Source organism: Gopherus evgoodei, chromosome 1 (genome assembly GCF_007399415.2).
Source record: "Gopherus evgoodei ecotype Sinaloan lineage chromosome 1, rGopEvg1_v1.p, whole genome shotgun sequence".
Lineage (NCBI taxonomy): Eukaryota > Metazoa > Chordata > Testudines > Testudinidae > Gopherus > Gopherus evgoodei.
In genome coordinates this window covers 238,481,327-238,501,311 of record NC_044322.1, presented here as the reverse complement: position 1 = coordinate 238,501,311, position 19,985 = coordinate 238,481,327, and the positions used below count along the sequence as shown (strand labels likewise).

The window sequence follows — 19,985 nt, the reverse complement described above, 5'->3', positions numbered from 1 at the left end:
ATAAATAATGCTTAATTTAATGGAGAAGTTAATTTCATGAATTTTTGTTTGTAAAGTTTTTGAAGTGGAAATACCTTTGCCTTCATGTTCACCACAGACGTTTTGACAATTAACTGTTTCAAACGATTGAAATAACAAAAGCCTGGGTTATAAGCTGTTTGGCATGAAAAAGAGATTGACCTGGATTCTGAAAGATACAATTTTTCAACTCATTTTGACGTGTTAAGGAACTGCTATTATTTCCTGGAATCAATTTTAAACTTCCATAGAGGACAAAAGTGACTAGCAGAGTCAAATACCAGAGTTTAATGAGGATCATCGGTGTCTGCAATTAAGTTGCATGTAACTGGATTTTCTGTGAAGATATATACACCAAAAGACCTGGGATAACGTTTTCAAAAGTGCCCTTCCTTCCTCAGACAGGACTTGGGCACTTAGAAGCCTAGATTCCATTGACTTTCAAAGAGATAGACTTGTGAGTGCCTTAGTCACTCTTAAAAATGGGACTTTTGAACCTGCCATTTACTCATTTTAGAAAATTTTACCCTTAGTCACAAAACCCTAAAATATACCAAGATCAACTTTTAAAAATAGTCACCAAAATGCAAACGTGGGTGTCCGAATGTGCCATTAGGCTGATATATATCCATTTTGCATGCAGTGCACTCTTCCAGCTGAGCACTTCATTTCTGGTCTCATTGAAATAAATGGCTTAACTCAGGGGTTCTCAAACTGGGGGTTGGACCCCTCAAGGGTTCACAAGGTTATTACATGGGGGGTTGTGAGCTGCCAGCCTCCACCTCAAGCCCCGCTTTTCCTCCAGCATTTATAATGATGTTAAATATATAAAAGAGTTTTTAATTTATAAGGGGGGGGGTCGCACTCAGAGGTTTGCTGTGTGAAAGGGGTCACCAGGACAAAAGTTTGAGAGCCACTGGCTTAACTCCTTGTTAGCCATGTTGGAGCAGGCCCCCTGTATCATAATTTGAAAACTGCATCCAGTTCGTGTAAGTCACTGGCTCATCCTTATCCTCTCAGTCCTGTATATATGCAATATATCACAACACTCTTCAAATGCACCTATGGAGATGTGCAATAGGCACATAATGCAAATAGAAGGATAAATAAATCTAAAGAATAGTACAAAATTGTAAATGTTTTAGGTCCCCCAAATTGGAGGCAACATCTTATGATAGTGGCAGAGATGCGGCAGCACAAAACAATTAGATCATTACAAACCAACAGAAATTAACTAAATTATTCCAATTTGCACTGCAGAATAGTGTTTCCCTGCACAGCTCTGGACTGTGCTCTTCCATCTTTCACACAGATATACAGGAGATGAGGTTTTCACACTTCAAGTGTCACATCTTGGTTAGGTTACACTGTCACTTTGAAGAAAATACCATGATTTAGTGAACAATTAGCATCCCTTCTGAAATGACGTTCAACAATTTGATGTCCAGATTGGGCATTTAGGTTTTCATTGTAAAATAAAAAAACCCTGCATCCCATACAGGTAAATACAACAGTCACACATGCATGCCTCTGCAAAGGGGCCAGCAGAGACTTTGGGAAGAGTTACAATGATCCTGGCAGTTGCATGAGATTTCGCAAAAGCAACAAGGTGAAGGCTGGATTATGGCCCCGCTATCCTTATGTGTTTGCCAGTTGAGCTCAGCTGCTGAATGCTGGAGTTTCTGCCCTGGCATGTGCTCCCACAGGCTCTTCAGGAATTCAGACCAGCTCAGCCACAATGCCTCCAGGGGTTCCTGCTGCAGTGTGGTCTCTGCTCATTCCCCCACCTAACATGGGCTCATGTTCAAAGCTACCATATAGTCTTGGATATTTAAAAAGAAGATAATTTTAATCAAAATTTCTAGCCTCCAGCCCAACCAAAACCATCATCTGGAGCCAGATCCTTGTCCCATCAGGTCAATGGAAGGTCCCAATGACTTAACTGAGAGTTAGATCAGTCTCCTGGTGGTACAGATGTAGATAGTTTTTAGTATCATTTTAACACTTTGGTGCCATTAATAAAAGAGTATTTTTAATGCTCTCTGTTCAGATATGCTATTATTTCTGCTTTCTGAAGTAGCTGATAGGACTGGTAATGACAATTGTCATTTTTTTTTTTAATGGAAAAATTATGTTTTCAACTAAATGTAACTTTAACAAAGTGCCTGCTTTCCTTGAAAATTTTTGATTTTTTTTCATACAGGCAAAAACAAAACCAAAAAATGGAAACCAAAACCATTTTTGTATTTTTAATTAAAAAGTCAACACTTTCTAAGGGGAAAGAAAAATATTTTTACAATCAGCTGTAGTAGGCAATCATTTTAATGTATGAAAATGGAAATATCTAACCCTCAATGCCAGTATGTTTTGGTTTAACAATTAGCAACATCAAAGACGTTACATAAGTTAAGATCAAAATATTCAGTGCTTAAAATTAGACCCTGACTAGATTTAAAAGCCTAAATGTAGGTTTTGAGGCCTAGCTTTAGGCACTAGTTTTGAACAGTTTGCTCTAAGCTTCTTAAAATGTAGCAGGGATGGATAAAACTTAGAGTGTTTGCCTTAAATAGAGCAAATATGGTTTAATTAGTTTTAATTTAAAATCTCTTGCAAGGATCTTTCCTTTCAAAAGGAAATATTGGCAAGAATAACTCTTAATCCCATCTCTTTGGATCAACTATTTTTTCATTCCTCAAATATTTTTCATTCCCCCTCCACTGAGCAATGAAGATGTTCATTTTAATAGATTATTCTATGGCCACTTACTAGAAACTAAGAGAGACATTAAAATCCAGGAATGATTTTGCGTCTTCCAGGTATAAAGTTTCACAGATAACGTGACTCCTTTCTCTCTTCTTTTAAATCTATGTTTATTAATCTTTCTTCTTCTTCAAAGGTTTTCTAGACTGGGTTCCTAAGAAAATGCAGAGAGTAGGATGTGTTGAGCTGCTGAACACAGTCCAGAGACGAATACAGCCACGACTTCATGTTTTCGGACATATCCATGAAGGTCAGCAAGCTTGTCTCTCTCTGATTTTTAAAACTAACTGCACCCAAGTCACTGCACAGTATGGCCAACATTTTCAAACTTGAATTGCTAAAGATAGGTACCTAAATTAATGGACACTTCTGAAAATCAGGCCACTTGTTTAGGTGAATAAGATGCACATAAGTGTCTAACATCCAAGTATGAATATTTGGGCCTCGGCATCTCTGTTTCAGTTTCCGTATCTGTGAAACAGGGATTATACCTACTGCTTCATATGAAGCACTGATCCAGTTGGTTCAAAACAAGGTACAGGTCTACTAGGTGACTACAAGTTAGGATTGCGGGATTCTATTTGTGGCTCCTTACTGAATCAGTGTGTGACATTGGGAAAATCATGTAACCTCTCGGTGTCTCACTTTCTCTCCCTGTAAAATCCTTAGGGATTTCTAAGGCTTAATTACTGAGATCTTGGGTTAGAAGGGTCTAAATAAATACAAAGCTAAAATGAGGCCCCATAAAACTCTAGAGGTTCCTCCCACTCTTAATTTCTGCATGTACCATGTATTAGGCTGATCTCCTCATCAGCGAGTTCAGGATTCTTCAGCAACCTGAGACGCTATAGTTTCTTCAGAGCATTTGTCTGAGTGTGTGTTTCAGAGCACTAGGGCGTCATCACTGGCTCTGTGGGGGTAAGATTTTTTTTTTAAACAGGTTAAATGTTCAATGCACAGACCTACCAAGGGTGTTCACTCAAACATTTGGCTTTCAATTGGGAAAATTAACTCCTTTCTTATAAATCATTAAATGGAGCCAGTCTTGCTCCCATTGAAGTCAGTGATAGTGGGATCATATTAACAATCAAAGAAATGGGGAAAGAATACATCTTATGGTGTTTACTCATATCTTGCAAGGTGTGCGGCCTGGAGTACAATCACTGCCTGTTCCTTGCAATGATAAGGCTCTCACTAGCAGGGGCGGCTCCAGGCCCCAGCACGCCAAGCGTGTGCTTGGGGCGGCACTCCGCGGGGGGCGCTCTACCAGTCGCCAGGAGGGCAGCAGGCAGGGCTCCGGTGGACCTCCCGCAGGCATGCCTGCGGAGGGTCCGCTGGTCCCGTGGCTTCAGTGGCAGGCATGCCTGCGGGGGGTCCACCGGAGCCGCAGGACCGGCAACCGGCAGAGCGTCCCCCGTGGCATGCCGCTGTGCTTGGGGCGGCGAAATGTCTAGAGCCGCTCCTGCTCACTAGGCAATTTCTAAAGTGCTGTCAAATGTACAAAGTAAACAAATTGAATGCATAGAGAGAATGACTCTTCTCTAGATCATGTTCAGGTACAGCAGTCTTATAAGTAACCTTTAAGACAGTGTGTGAACAATTTTCAGACAAAACCCGTTTTAAAATTGGCATTATATCTTTAGTTTATTATAGGCCAAGTAAGTTTAAATTTGGTGTAAGTGACCTGTTGTAAGCTCCTGTGAGGTAAATAGAGTTGCATCTGCTTACCTCATGTCTGAATTTGGCCCAAAGAAAAAACCGTTGGCTCTCAAAGAATGGTAAATTATTTAAGTTACACCATTTCAGTTGCAGTAAGTAGCAGAGTTAAGAGACAAGGATTTCTTGTAAACTATCCTAATTCAGAGAAAACAAATGGGAAATTGCAAAGCCTGTTTTGCTGTGGGATGGTAAAACTCCTCAGAGAATTCCCAAGTAAGTTCTCACAGACAGCCTTTTCAAATGAATGTGCTCTTTGCAAAGTGAGTGCATGGTATGAACAGATGATATCCTCCCCTGACTAAACACAGCTACATCTACAGCAGTCATCTACTAAATATCCAGGAGGAATAACGAACTGACTGTTTCCTCCCCACTTCCTCCTCTGAACTGCTGCTACTGCCAAAAATGCCCCACCTGTCACCATGACAGGCAGCCTACAGTAATGTCATCTAAAATCCTATTTCCCATGCTCCTGCCAGGGCTCAGGTGGGGTCGTGATACAGAAGTCTCCATGATAGGAATGAAAAGTGCAATATTATAAATCATGCACAAAAATTAACATTTTAGTAACTGGGTACCATGGTGATTGGATGTTTTAAGAACATGGAGAGGGAGAGGGAACATTCTGAATCTTCTCCTAGCAATGTTAAGTGCAATTCACGTTTATATTCTGTGGTTCATGTTTCACAACCAACGATTGTTCTGTGGCAAACCACAAATGATTGGGAGAAATCTCTGTGACAGGAACCTGACAGTTTTCATCCTTGCTGAAGTCCTCTTCTTGTAAGGTTTTCCATGAGCTGTCTATTGGATCCACAGTTTGTAGCATTAAATTTGTTGGGTTTTTTTAAAGAAAATAAAAGAATCTGCTGTTATTTCATGGAGTTCCTGAACCAAGAGAGCGTACATAGGCCTGACTCAATCCCCACTGAAGTCTATGAGGGTATGCTTACACGGCAGCGGGGGGCAAGCCTCCCAGCCCAAGTAGACAGACTCACTCTAGCTTGACTTGAGTTAGCAAACTAAAAATAGCAGTGTGAATGGTGTGGCTCCAGTGGACACTCAACCAGTCAAGTGAGCTCAGACTCAGGCAGTGATAACCTGACCCTGAGTTGCCACAGCCACACTGCTGTGTTTCGTGCACTAACTTGAGGCCCACTAGCGCAACTGTTTACCCAGCTCACTCCCAACTGCAGTGTAGACATGACAGGGGAGTGTTGCCATTGACTTCAATGGGAGCTCAGTCAGGCACTTAGGTAATTACATATACATGCCTAGAACTTCTCTAGTATGTTTAAGTGTACACCGACACACATTGGATCCAATCAAGTTCCAACCATTATCTTCAGTAGCAGTAGGATAGAGCCTATTACTGACAGTTTCTAGTGAGCACATCGTTTTCAGATATTCAGACCTTGAAATCAAACCCAGTTTTTTCATGCTAAGCCATGGCATACCTATATCCATGCCAAGTTGCGGATTTCATGCTTCTGCTGGTTTTGCTGAAGCCCAGTAGATTTTTTTTCTTTTCATAAGTGATTAGAATTCTTTTATAATGGAAAAAATATGTTCACTTTTCCATAAGTCCAAAAATGTTTGAAGGGATTTCACTCAACATTTCTTTAAAAATAATAAATTAATAATAATAATAATAAAATAAAATTTATCTTTGAGCAAAAACCAAGCCTGGGAAATATCAGCCCCCAAAAGTGACAGTTTCAACAAATTCTGAATGTGAGATTTCCAACAAATCAGGGATTTGTGTGTTTTAAAGCCTGAAGTACAGTCTAGCTCCCACCCTCTTCCAAAACTGGAGAGAGAATATTTTTTTAACTGATTCTCAAAGAGAAATATTAAAGTTACTAAACTTTTTTGTGAAGACTTCACATTTCAGTGACTACAATATCACACTACGTGTACATGCTGGAGAGTTCTCTTTGGCTTTCTTTTACAATCTAAAAGGGTGCACAAATTCATCTGTTACACAGGTATTATTACTACTCTCATGGAAGTTTCACTAGCATGACAGAGAGCAGAATATGGCCCTGTTATATCCTTGAGCGTTTGGATGTAGCACTATTCAGTGCCACTTTCATTTGTGGTACTATATAAGAATAGTAACTAGAACTTGTTTTCTTTGTAGGCTATGGGGTAATGGCTGATGGAACTACTACCTATGTGAATGCATCAGTGTGCACTGTGAATTACCAGCCTCTCAATCCACCTATAGTTATTGACTTACCTACTCCAAGGAACACATGATTGTTATAGGAATTTAATGATGTACCCATCACACAAGCAAGTTTCTATTGCTGGCTAAGAAACATGATAAAGAACTGTTCAATGAAGAAGCTAAGACCCTTTATTTTTTTTCTTTTAATTCTTCACAACCAAATTTGAGTGATGAAAATAAATGGGAAGCAAAGACATTTTAGTGCCAGTATCTGCCAGAAGCCGATTAAAGACTTTAAAATTTCAGCATTAAAATACTTGTGAATACACAAAAGTGAATGCATTCCACGTATATCTCGAGTAGGGAATTGGTTGGGTTTTTTTTATATCTACCATATATTGAACTTATTAAAAGTCTTTTCAAAGGCTTGTGTCTTAAAGAATGTGTGAATGTTTAGACTAGGATGTAACCATTTAAAACATTTTCCAATGAGTATTTGGTAAAATCAAATCATGTTGATATTTTTGCTGAATAATATGGCAAATATGAAAATAGTATACACAAGTACTGTATTGAACCAGTTTAAAAGAAGCCAGTTATTATTGCAAATCCTTCTGAAGTCTGTGCCCTTGCATGCTTTCAAAGCCAGTGCAGGAGAAGGTCCTAATTGCTGTTCTGTAATGCAGTTGCAACACATCTGGCATTACAGATGGAAGGGGAAATGGTGCATACTGCCAGTGTGTGCTGAACAGCTGAATGTTCTAGAAGGGAGATGGTATTAAATGAGTACAAACTCAGGCATTTGTAAGCTGTGAAAAATGTCATATCCCTTTTTTTCTTTAAAAAGTTCCGTGAGGTTTAACATGAGAGCTGATCTGTGATTGGATTTAAAATAAAATAGGAAAGCTGTGTTGTTGAGTAGTGGTTTTAAAAGGTAGCCTGGTGGGACTATCTGGTTTAAAGAACTGGTAAAGGCCACTGCTTTGAATCTGGCCCAGTTTGGGAATGATTAAAGTCTGAGCTAATTCATCCCTGGGTTAATAACACCCCTGACTTTGATGGAGTTACCCCAAGGATGAGTTTGGCCCTTTACCTTCTAATAGCTATTCAGCAGCATGGGTGAAATGAGTGGCGAGCTTACGGCAGTTCCTCCAACATAGGTGTCCACATTACAAGCCCCATCATTTGCCTTCTTGTGGACAGTCGTAGTAGAGACCAAGGACTAAATGAGCCCAGGAGACTGAAGTCTTTTTTAACCCCTATATACAGCCCATCCGGATGTGAAAACTAGTACTCATGCTCCGCGTCTGTGGATTCACAGAGGAGTTGAGGCGGCAGAGTTTTCATTCTAGCACGTCACACTAGCCCAAAAATTCACTTTAAAAAGCAAACCATGAAGTATTTTAACCCCCCAGATAGGCCCTAAAGGAAAAGGGGCCTCTGTCCTGACCTTACCCAATTTCTCCAACTTCAAAGAAAGTAAAAGGAGACCTCTTGCCTTAATTGCGATTAGCTGGCTATGATACTTTGGATATGGATTTTCAGAACTGTGGTACTAACAGGCTCTATGTGTTAAATAACCTTCACACACATTAGGCAAAGCTCATGGGTGAGGCATTCAGACACCGATGCTGGAGGAAAAAAAACCATGCATGTACCCAGTGCATGTGCAGAGCCCACACTTGCACACACAGATCATGTAATTGTGCATGTTAGTGCCCTTTTGCGCACACACTCGCTCAATGTGACATCAATGTGAGCCTTGCATGTAGCAGCTGTATGTACAGTATTCGCATGCACAACTAGGGCTGCTATTTCTGAAAGCTTGAGCCTCAAAGTCAAATCTGGGAGGGACACTAGGTTCAATTCCAACACTTCATATGTGCAAAAACTCTTCCCCCACCTGGTGCTGGGAAGCAATTAAGTTTGAGCCTAGTAACTTTATCCAAACTGGTATGCCCAAAAACATGACATGCCATAAAGCTCTAATTTCTTGTAAGCTGCTCAGTGAATTAGGACATAATATGGTTTGCTGCTCTTTGCTGAAACTAAAAAGCAAACAGTGGGTCCCATCCTGTAACCCTTTCTTATGTGAATGGTTTATATGCACATGAGCTGTCTGCAGTAGATTTACATGGGACTATTTTTGCAAGCACTGTTTGGATCAGCCCACATCAGCGAGGCTGGAAGTTAATAAGCTGTTACTGATTTCCACCATCAATGGGAAGAAAAACAATAGTGTGTTGTTAGACTAAAAGTGTCTTAACCAGTCACAATTCAAGTGTTTCATGAAACAAGTGTGGCAGGAAACTGGCTGTATGTTAAAGAACTGAAATGTTTACATTCACTCTCAGCACTTGTTACTAAAATGTTAAGGGGGGGGAGCTTTTATTAGCTGCAACAATATTTCTATGTCAACCATAAAACATGCTCTTAACAAAAAAAATTTCCTAAGATATCTTCAAAATACTATGTATTTTATGTGAAGAAATGATTTGAAAGCAGCTGTTACTTTAAAGGTTATCATTAAAAGACTTGCGGCATGAAAGCTTAAAGGTTATTTAATCATTTTGGCATGACTTGATGTTGTAATTTTTTTGTCAAGCATGTTAGACAAATAAAATCTTAAAAAAAATAAGTTCTGTTTACGTCTATCAGACATTCCATTTGGCAAGGTAGTAAAATATTTACTGTAAAATACAGCACATCTGCCCCTTATGTTAGGTGCCAAAGCACTCCATACTGTGGATCAATTACCATACAGACCTAAAATCTACTGGTGGGAGATCAGCTGGGCTTGAACGTGTTAAGCCTTGTGCATGATTGTATACCAAACAATCTTGCAATATCTGTCATTGCAAGGATGTCTATGCATGCTGGCTTAGCAAAAGAGGCACTCTTTAATGCCACCACCACTTTAATAGAGACTTCCTTGCCTTAGGGCAAAAAATAAAGAATGAGTTGGAACCAATGATTGCAAGAAGAGAAAAATAACTGTTTCTTGTAATTAAAGATCCCCATGGATGGACCATATGAAATGCTTCTATGACACAATATGGTGTTTTAGGAAAAGCTAATGTGGCTAATTTAGCAAAAATAGCTTTGGAAACTTTTGATTGTGGGTCCCATAACTAGGATGCGGGTGAAATCCTTTGAGGAATGTATGAGTGTTGGAAATATTTGAGTGTATTGTCAGTATGGACCTCAAAGAGGAGATTAAGAAAGGTGCTCTCTTCTTTTTTTTTAACTCCATTCCAAAGTATTAGTTGCTTAGGAAAGATTCTACATCGCTCCAGTTTTGAAAATGTGTGTGGGTTTTTTAAAAAAAAAAAATTAAGAATATTTAGCACCTACATCAAGGCCATGGTTTGTGCTCCCTTTGTTAACTTACATTGGGAGTTAATCAGCTGACATCACTCCCAGAGCTATGCTGATGTCTCTCCCTACGTTGTGAAGGAATGCATGCTTTACCATAAGTCGGCAGTGTTGTTAACCACTGTGGTTAATTTCAGTTCCTTTCTAAACATGGAAAGGGTGGGGTGGGAATGTGGGAATATCACTACAGGCTAATGGATAAGGACAAAAGTGATTTAAAGTCTCTCACACTCCGGGGGATGAGTGAGTATTTTAACAACTAATGACTTGGGAGAACAGGAAGGGTTTGGCTGCCAGGAAAGAGAGTTAGTTGAGACTCTGCAACCAAGCCCAGTCTGACCTGCTTTCCCCCATCCCCGCCTCCCTAGGAATACACCTTCCTTCTCTCACCCACTTATCCTTGATGCTAGTTCCTGACATATATCAAGCCTGGGAACTAGATGTAAGAAGATGGTTCTCAACAGGAACTGAAGCCGAAGACACAGATAAACTGTTGCAGGCCCCAAACAACTGTTTGGAGAAGTGAGGCTGATGTCAAGAAATGGTAGCTAGAGCTGTGATGCTCTAGACCTGCTGGGTTGGGCCTTGAAGGAGTCAGTTTTGGAACACGGTGGACTGGGCAGGAAAGCAGGAAGGGGTAGCCAGATAGCAGTGGGCTTGTTTGGCTCAAGAAAAAAAAGGAAGGATGCAGACGTATAGAAGGAAAAGAAAGATGGAATTGTGCAGAACAATGGTCCAGCCCATCCAGGATCCTATCTCTGGCAATAGCCAATAGCAAATGGTTCAGAAGAATATGCAAGAAGTCCCTTAGTGAGCAATTCTGGAATAACCTGCTGATGGGGAAGGTTCTTCATTACCCTCATCAATTAGTGGTTGGGCTGAGGGTTCAGTATTTCTTCTGAAAAAGATATAAAGCCTTATGGAACTGTGGCAGCTCTTACCATCTAGATAAATGCCTAGTCCCTTCCTGAAACCTACTAAGATCCTAGACTCGAAGGTATCTCATACCCAGCAGTGAGCTGCTCTCATGAAGTCACAGGCTCCGAAGGCGACATGCGAGCTGATTTTCAGTGGCACACACACTGCCCAGGTCCTGGCCACCGGTCCAGGGGGCCCTGCATTTTAATTTAATTTTAAATTAAGCTTCTTAAGCATTTTAAAAACCTTATTTACTTTACATACAACAATAGTTTTGTTATATATTAAAGACTTACAGAAAGAGACCTTCTAAAAATGTTAAAATATATTACTGGCACGTGAAACCTTTAATTAGAGTGAATAAATGATGATTCGGCACACCACTTCTGAAAAGTTGCCGACTCCTGACCTAGATACTTGTGCAACACATAGGGGAAACTGAGGCACACACATAGTATTCAGAGAAAACATTACGAACATTCCCACTTTGTCACAGTTCCATAGGCCAATTATACACTGGGTGTTGAGAAAAAAAAGAGTATTACCTTGTATCCATTTAAATGTGCTGCCCCCTCAGTTTCACTGAATGTCTTCTTGTTCTTGTATGAAGAGTGAGCAAAAACAGGAGCCCTGATTTACCTTCTTTATGCTATTCATTATTTCATATTGCCTGGATCATGTTCTCTCTTATTCATCTAGTATATAAATTATACAGTTACAATCTATTCAATCTTTTTCCATAAGGAAGTGTCTCTCTACCAGTAAACATTTTTGTTGTCCGCCTCTGAACCCCTCTATTCCTGGTATATCCTGAGAATGAAGTAGGTAGGCAGATTGCTGTATTTCAGATTAAGGTATACCATTCATTTATATTACAACATAATATTTTCCATATGATTGTCAATCCTAGTTTTATGCACTTTAACATTGTGTCTGATATTTTTTTTAACTGCTGCTGCTCGCTGAGCAGAGGGTTTCATTTAACTGTCTATAATGATTTTCAGGTCTTTTTGTTTGAGAGGTGACATTTAATCTAGAATCCTGCAAAGTGCAGACGTATTTCAAATTATTTCTTTCAGTGTATATTTGTCAACATGAAATTCCCTTTGCCATCATGCCACTTATTTCATGTACCATGTTCTAGATGAAAACATGAAAGCAAGGCTGGAGTTAGGGCTGTGGGGTGCTGGGTTTGTAGTGTTGTTTTTGTTGTTAGCAACAAAAAAGGAAAATAGAATGTCTGAAGTAACGTTTCAGGTATTCCGTATACAGATTCATTTTTCACCAACCTCCTAGAATGTTCTGGACCTTTGTAGAATATTATGGAACCTTCCTGACTTTCTGAGAACTACATTTTCCTCCAACCTCCTAGAATGTTGTCAGCCATGCCCTTGCTGGTATATAAGATGCTGACAAATGGAGAATGTTCAGACATCAATGATAAAGACCTCTATGTCAAACTGGACAAAATCCATCATATTTTGCCACACAGGAAGCACGTTCAATTCCAAGTTCTCCAATTCGTTCCTGATGGAGAGCCGAAGGACACTTTTCCTAATGTGTGGGTAGCTTTGAGCTGCTCACGCTGCCAGTCACGGTCATGACTGGTGAGCGCAGCTTTTCGAGTGTCGGGCTCATTAGAACATATCTTCGATCAATGATGGCCAACAAGAGACTGACATCGCTTGTTATTTTATCCCTTGAAAATGCCATTGGCCAGTCTTTGAATCTCTCTGATGCTGTGCTTTAGTTTGCGAGGGCAAAGGCAAGAAAAGCAACCTTTTGAACTACAGGACTAGGGTTAATATCCTAAGGCTGTCACCTACTGTAACACTATTTAATACTGGTTGGTGCACAGTTCAATTTCTTGATGACAGCACATTTCAGTTATTCTTCAAATTAAAAAGTTTCTATAAGCTTAGCAGAAACAATGTTTGTATTTACTTACTCATACACTCATAGACTTTAGGGTCAGAAGGGATGAATGTGATCATCTAGTCTGACCTCCTGCACAAAGCAGGCAACAGAACCCTACCCATCCACTTCTATAACAAACCCCTAACCTGTGTCTGAGTTATTGAAGTCTTCAAATTGTGGTTTGAAGACCTCAAGCTGCAGAGAATCCACCAGCAAGTGACCCATGCCCCATGCTGCAGAGGAAGGCGAAAAACCTCCAGGGCCTCTGCCAATCTGCCCCGGAGGAAAATTCCCTCTCGACCCCAAATATGGTGATCAGCTAAACCCTGAGCATGTGGGCAAGACTCACCAGCCAGCACTCAGGAAAGAATTCTCTGCAGTAATTCAGATCCCATGCCATCCAACATCCCATCACCGACCACTGGGCATACTTATCTGCTGATAATCAAAGATCAGTTGCCAAAATTAAGCTATCCCATCATACCATCCCTTCCATAAAATTATCAAGCTTAGTCTTAAAGCCAGATATGTCTTTTTCCCTCACTACTCCCCTTAGAAGGCTGTTCCAGAACTTCACTCCTCTAATGGTTAGAAACCTTCATCTAATTTCAAGTCTAAACTTCCTAGAGTCCAGTTTATACCCATTTGTTCTTGTGTCTACATTGGTACTAAGCTTAAATAATTCCTCTCCCTCCCTAATATTAATCCCTCTGATATATTTATAAAGAGCAAGCATATACCTCCTCAGCCTTCTTTTGGCTAGACTAAACAAGCCAAGCTCTTTGAGTCTCCTTTCATATGACAGGTTTTCCATTCCTCAGATCATCCTAGTAGCCCGTCTCTGAACCTGTTCCAGTTTGAATTCATCATTCTTAAACATGGGAGACCAGAACTGCACACAGTATTCCAGGTGAGGTCTCACCAGTGCTTTATATAACGGTACTAACACCTCCTTATCTTTGCTGGAAATACCTCGCCTGATGCATCCTAAAACCACATTAGCTTTTTTAACGGCCATATCACATTGGTGGCTCATAGTCATCCTGTGATCAACCAATACTCCAAGGTCCTTCTCCTCCTCTGTTGCTTCCAACTGATGTGTCCCCAATATATTCTTATTATTAATCCCTAAATGTATGACCTTGCACTTTTCACTATTAAATTTCATCCTATTACTATTACTCCAGTTTACAAGGTCATCCAGATCTTCCTGTATGATATCCCGGTCCTTCTCTGTGTTAGCAATACCCCCCAGCTTTGTGTCATCCACAAACTTTATTAGCACATTCCTGCTTTTTGTGCGAAGGTCAGTAATAAAAAGGTTAAATAAGATTGGTCCCAAAACTGATCCTTGAGGAACTCCACTAGTAACCTCCTTCCAGCCTGACAGTTCACCCTTCAGTACGACCCGTTGTAGTCTCCCCTTTAACCACTTCCTTATCCACCTTTCAATTTTCATATTCATCCCCATCTTTTCCAATTTAACTAATAATTCCCCATGTGGCACCGTGTCAAATGCCTTACTGAAATCGAGGTAAATTAGGTCTACTGCATTTTCTTTGTCTAAATAATCTGTCACCTTCTCAAAGAAGGAGATCAGGTTGGTTTGGCACGATCTACCTTTAGTAAAACCATGTTGTAATTTGTCCGAATTACCATTGACCTCAATGTCCTTAACTACTTTCTCCTTCAAAATTTTTTCCAAGACCTTACATACTACAGATGTCAAACTAACAGGCCTATAGTTACTTGGATCACTTTTTTTCCCCTTTCTTAAAGATAGGAACTACGTTAGCAATTCTCCAGTCGTATGGTACAACCCCTGAATTTACCGATTCATTAAAAATTCTCGCTAACGGGCTTGCAATTTCATGCGCCAGTTCCTTTAATATTCTTGGATGAAGATTGTCTGGGCCCTCCGATTTTGTCCCATTAAACTGTTCAAGTTTGGCTTCTACCTCAGATGTGGTAATATCCACCTCCATATCCTCATTCCTGTTTGTCATCCTTCCATTATCCCTAAGCTCCTCATTAGCCTTATTAAAGACTGAGGCAAAGTACTTATTTAGATATTGGGCCATGCCTAGGTTATCCTTAACCTCCTTTCCATCCTCAGTGTTTAGTGGTCCCACTTCTTCTTTCTTTGTTTTCTTCTTATTTATATGGCTATAGAACCTTTTACTATTGGTTTTAATTCCCTTTGCAAGGTCCAACTCTACTTGGCTTTTAGCCTTTCTCATTTTATCCCTACATGTTCTGACCTCACTAAGGTAGCTTTCCTTGCTAATCCCACCCTTCTTCCACTCCTTGTAGGCTTTCTGCTTTTTCTTAATCACCTGGATGAGATGCTTGCTCATCCAGCTTGGTCTACAACTCCTGCCTATGGTTTTTTTCCCCTTTCTTGGGATGCAGGCTTCTGATAGTTTCTGCAGCTGCGACTTAAAGTAATTCCAGGCCTCCTCCGCATTTAAATCCACAAGTTCATTATAAATGAATACATGAATAAATACAGATTTACAGAAGCTAGAATGCAAATTTATCACTTTATTTGACAAGGATAAATCATGCATCCACATCATTCATCAAAGTCATGAAATGGGCTACAAATGCAATAAAAAATATGGTATTTAGAAGTTTAACAAATGCGGGGTGGGGGTGTACCATTTGGTCTAGGGTGGTCCTGCATGAAAGGATTCCATGCTTGTAAAATTAATCTGGCTCTTGTATCAGAAGAACTATTGACAGAGATGCTGCAACTATAGCTAGCATTCTAGCCATGTGCACACAGACTGACTTCCTGGTGCCTCCTCCAAACTCTTCTCGCCTGCAACCTGTGCTCCCCCCTACAAGTTCCATGCACATTACAATCTCTCTCCTTTTACCATTTTTTGCGCTAGCATTTGCTGACATGCAGGGACTGGAGATTACTAGTACAAAGCACACTATAGGGACATGGCTTTTACCGCCAGCCTATTGGCCTCATATTCCTTCTAGATTGCAGGTCTTTGAAACAGTCTCCTATTTCTTGTTTGTGTTGGTGGTGGTGGAGGACTTGCTTTCACTCTACTTCTGCCTTCACTCTATTGGGTAGCATTCTGTAGTTCATAGACCTTGTTTCTTCTGACTATCCTACACCAGGCCATCTGATCACTGAGGCTTTTGCCATGTCTTCCTGGGTCCTGGCCTTCCTGTCTCTCTGGGTATGGCAGCTGTCTGCTACTACTCTGCAGTTTTCTTCGGTTATGTCTCTACCACTGTCCTGAGTCTATAGCTGCCTCATGTGGCCTGTGTCCCACTGCATCTTAGATTGTTGCCTTTTGCCATTACTTTGTATGGATATTTGATGGCTGGACCCAGACCTGCTGCCCTGTGTGCATTGTGGCCTCAGGTCCTTGGCTCCTTTGACCTTAGCTTGGTGTTCTCTTAACTATCTCTGCGTTCTGTCTATCATTCCTCTAGTTGGGCTGTAGCAGACCCTCATGGAAGCAGAGTCTTGAGTCTCTGGCCCATCTTTCCCTGTGCTGGGCCCTTGGGAGGGTGTATTGCAATGGTCCAATATTTCCAGGTAGCCATCTCTTTCTGTATGTTAGTCTCTTGGCTGTCTTTGCTGCCAACTCTGCCTTCCCATTGCTTTGTGGGCACTCAGAGGAAGCTGTCTTGTTCTCAAATTCCCATTTGGTCCTAAATCATTTGAATCTTGCTGCAGTGTTCCGTGGCCCATTGTCTGAGGGTAGCCTGTCGGGTATGTTGGACCTTGCAAAATTTGCCTTCACTTTCCTGAGCACAGTTCTTGCCCTCTAGCTAGTCCACCTCCCAGAAACTGGAGTAGAAATCTACTGAGCACAAGCCATTTTGAAGCGTCATGAAGAAGCCATTCCTGAGTGCATCCAAGTGACTACAGCACATGTTGAGACTCCAGAGCTATGACATGCAGACAAGCTCCTGCCTAGGAAAGTCACTACTGCTGGCAGATGTGCTTGAGCAGGGCCTGCCTTCCAGACTACAACAGGGGTGGCTCTGTAGAACAAGAGATAGAGTCTACCAACAGTTCTGCAATAGCTCCATATCTCTTACAGGAGGCTCCAGGGAAGCCGACAAGCGCTGAGCAGGATGAGGTACTACAGACACCAAAACAGTTCATACTTCAGGTTTGGCCAGATCTCAAGGAGCAAGTCACAGAAGGTTGACCCCTACTATCAGGTGAGAAATGTCCTGTGTGTACAAGATGGGATTTTGTTTAAAGGAGACCAAGATGTACTCTCAGCAGATTCCAGACCTGAGATCATGAGATGGGTACACATTTCACATCTGGGTTTAGAAGAATGCCTGAGATGAGCTGGGGCGTGTATCTTCTGGCCAGGTGTGAATGCCCAGCTGAGCGCAGACAAGGATCAGCATAAGGTGAGACAAAGAGTATAGTGCTCAACAACAGAGAGAGAGAGACTCTACAACCTTATGAAATTCCAACCCGCCCCGGGAAAAGGTTATCTTCACTTTTAATAATGGGACCAATATGATCACGTCTACCTTGTGCCCAAGGGTGAACTGATGGAATTATTCCTTTCCAAAGAGCACAGCCCCTGCTAGCTCCTTTTCTATCTGAGTTGATCCCCTTTCTGTGTCCGGCAGGGATCTAGTAGCACATGCTATGGGCTGCTGGCCTTGCATCAGTGCTGCTCCTTCTGAGGCATCACTCTGCTGTAGCTGCACCACAGGGTTGTAAAACATTAGGACTGGTGCTGCACTGTGTTCCCTGTAAGTTGCGCGGCTGGGCAGCCACCCAAGAGAGATTCAAGTGCCATGCAGTTGATTAGCAGAGCACGCATAGTCATCCGGCAGCGTTTGTATAGGTGCTCCTCCCCCTGCTGCTTTGCAGCCACATTGCTCCTGCAGCTGCTCCCAGGACCCTCCTGCTGGCTGTCCAGAATTGGGGAACGGGGGGCTGATGTCAGGGTGTCCCCCTTCCCCTGCATCCCATCTCCGCAGAGCAGGGGAGAGGGGACAGCCTGACTCAGGACTCAGAGCTGCTGCAGTCTGAGGACAGAACAACTCAGGGGCGGTGAGTGTCTTTCTTAAAGAGATAGCGTGTGGTCTCCGAGACTCACGGTCTCTGTCTCTCACTCACTCTCTCTCTCCCCCTCCCCTGGGCTCAGGACAGAGCAGGAGAACTTTCAGTGAGTGCATTAAGGAGACAGTGCATGGCATCTCTCAGAAACTTCCCCAACAGCCAGTGCACACACTGTCTCTGTGTCACACACACACACACACACACTGTCTCTTTCACACTCACCTCCCAAAACATACTTGTATTATTGTTGTTGTTACTTCTTGGTACTTCCTGCAATGCACATACATTCTCTGTAATTTGATTCTTTCAAAGTGTGTTATTTTAGTGCTTTGACTGGTCTATGCATTTCATAATTTTTATTTCTCTTACACTTAAATTTAATTCTTTGAGTAGTGAGTTTGAAAATTCCTAACCTTTCCTGGAGTAATTATCCTTATGGTAACGTTTAAAAAATATATTATAGCTAGGTTTTTTTGTTTCTACTGGTGGCGCACACAGGGGTGGCGCTAGCTTTTTTGCTGCTTCAAGCATGGCAGGCAGGCTCCCTTCAGCGACTTGTCTGCAGGAGGTCCCCGGTCCCGCGGATTTGGTAGTGCGCCTGTGGGAGGGTCCATGATCCCGAGGCTTTGGTGTACCTGCCGCCGAATTGCCACTGAATCCACAGGACCAGCGGACCTCCCGCAGGCGCACCGCCAAAGGCTGCCTGACTGCTGCCCTCACAGGGACAGCACTTCCCAGGCACGCACTTGGAGCACTGGTGTCCAGAGCCACTGCTGGGCGCACATACACGCACATTTCTGTGCACATAACAAAATGTATTCTGCGCATGGATGGAAAAAATGAGAGGGAACACTGGTGCTGCACTTATAACCTTCTTTACTCTTTCAAATGCCTTTTCTTGGGTGTCTGATTATTCCTAGTCAGTGTTACTGGGTGTGAACTGTTCCAAGGGTTCACAGGTGTCTGATTAATATGTGTAGAATCTGGAAAGAGATTTATAAATTTCTGAACTCCCTTCACGTCCTTTGTTCTGGACATTTCCCTAAAGACTCGCAAGTTCTCAGGGTCCAGCTGGAATCCCTCAGAAGTCAACAGATGTCTGACACAGGGGACCTCAGTTCATCTCTACTGCAGTTTGTCTGCATTCAGCCTAGTATTCTGCTCACAGCTCCCAAGAGTTGCCAAAGCTTGGTCCTGTATTGCTTCTTTTTTTGACATCTTTCTCCTACAATAACTATGCCCTCAGTTACAGTTCTGATGCCTGGGAATCCCTTTTGTGCCTGGTGGAACACCGCTGGGGCCGGACTGATGCTCAGAGGCATTCATATCCAGTTGTTCTGCCAAAAGATGTGACAAAGGTTGTCAAATGGCTGGATGGCTCATCTTGCTCGATATGCCAGACTCCATTTTTGACATCACAAACAGTGACCACTGTTGCACTGGATAAATTGGGTAGTATGTTCTTAATCACTGGTACTGGGTAATGACTTTTTATCAATGCTCTGTTTGGTGTCTTTTGGTCTATGAGGATTGTTCAGATTATGTGTAGGTTTTCCCAGCACTGTTATGCTTCTGATCCATTCTACACTAGTTTCCAGGGTTGTAATGACGTCTCTTCTTTGCAGACTTGCCAGTTCCTTCTTCAGTGGTTCCAGCAGGGCTAATGGAACTCTACATTCTGGTAGGCTCACAGGCTGCATGTGGGGGGCCACTTCTAACTTCACTTGCCCTGTAGGTGTCCATCTCCTCAAAATATGTCCTTATATTCTGGACATGGCCCATGGTGACTGTTTTCCCTTATCTCACATTCAGGATATTGTGATACTGTATTGCTATCAAATGTATAAGTTGCATTGCTCTGCTGCCTACTATAAACTCCAGGTGATAATGTCTCCTGTTTCACGAGTTTCTTACTGACAACTTCATTTGCCCACTGGCCTCAGAATGGTTTTATTGTACATCACCAGCACCTGATCATGTTTCTGCAGTCTAATGTTGCTAATTATCAGTGTTTGCTGGGATTGCATTGCAGCTGAC

The 19,985-nt window shown here is 41.8% G+C and overlaps 1 protein-coding gene across 7 annotated transcripts in view; it reads left to right on the top strand.

Moving 5' to 3' along the window:
- Positions 1 to 19,985, top strand: part of MPPED1 (metallophosphoesterase domain containing 1) — a 95,682-nt gene that overhangs the window by 68,380 nt on the left and 7,317 nt on the right. For 6 of the 7 annotated variants that reach the window (XM_030540050.1, XM_030540040.1, XM_030540007.1 and 3 more), the window contains 2 exons: positions 2,915 to 3,028; positions 6,641 to 7,505. In XM_030540050.1, coding sequence (XP_030395910.1) covers positions 2,915 to 3,028; positions 6,641 to 6,759 — 233 coding nt within the window. In that variant the 3' untranslated portion in view covers positions 6,760 to 7,505. Of the gene's footprint in view, positions 1 to 2,914; positions 3,029 to 6,640; positions 7,506 to 19,985 lie in introns of those variants that run through there. The other variant, XM_030540059.1, reaches the window with a different exon arrangement.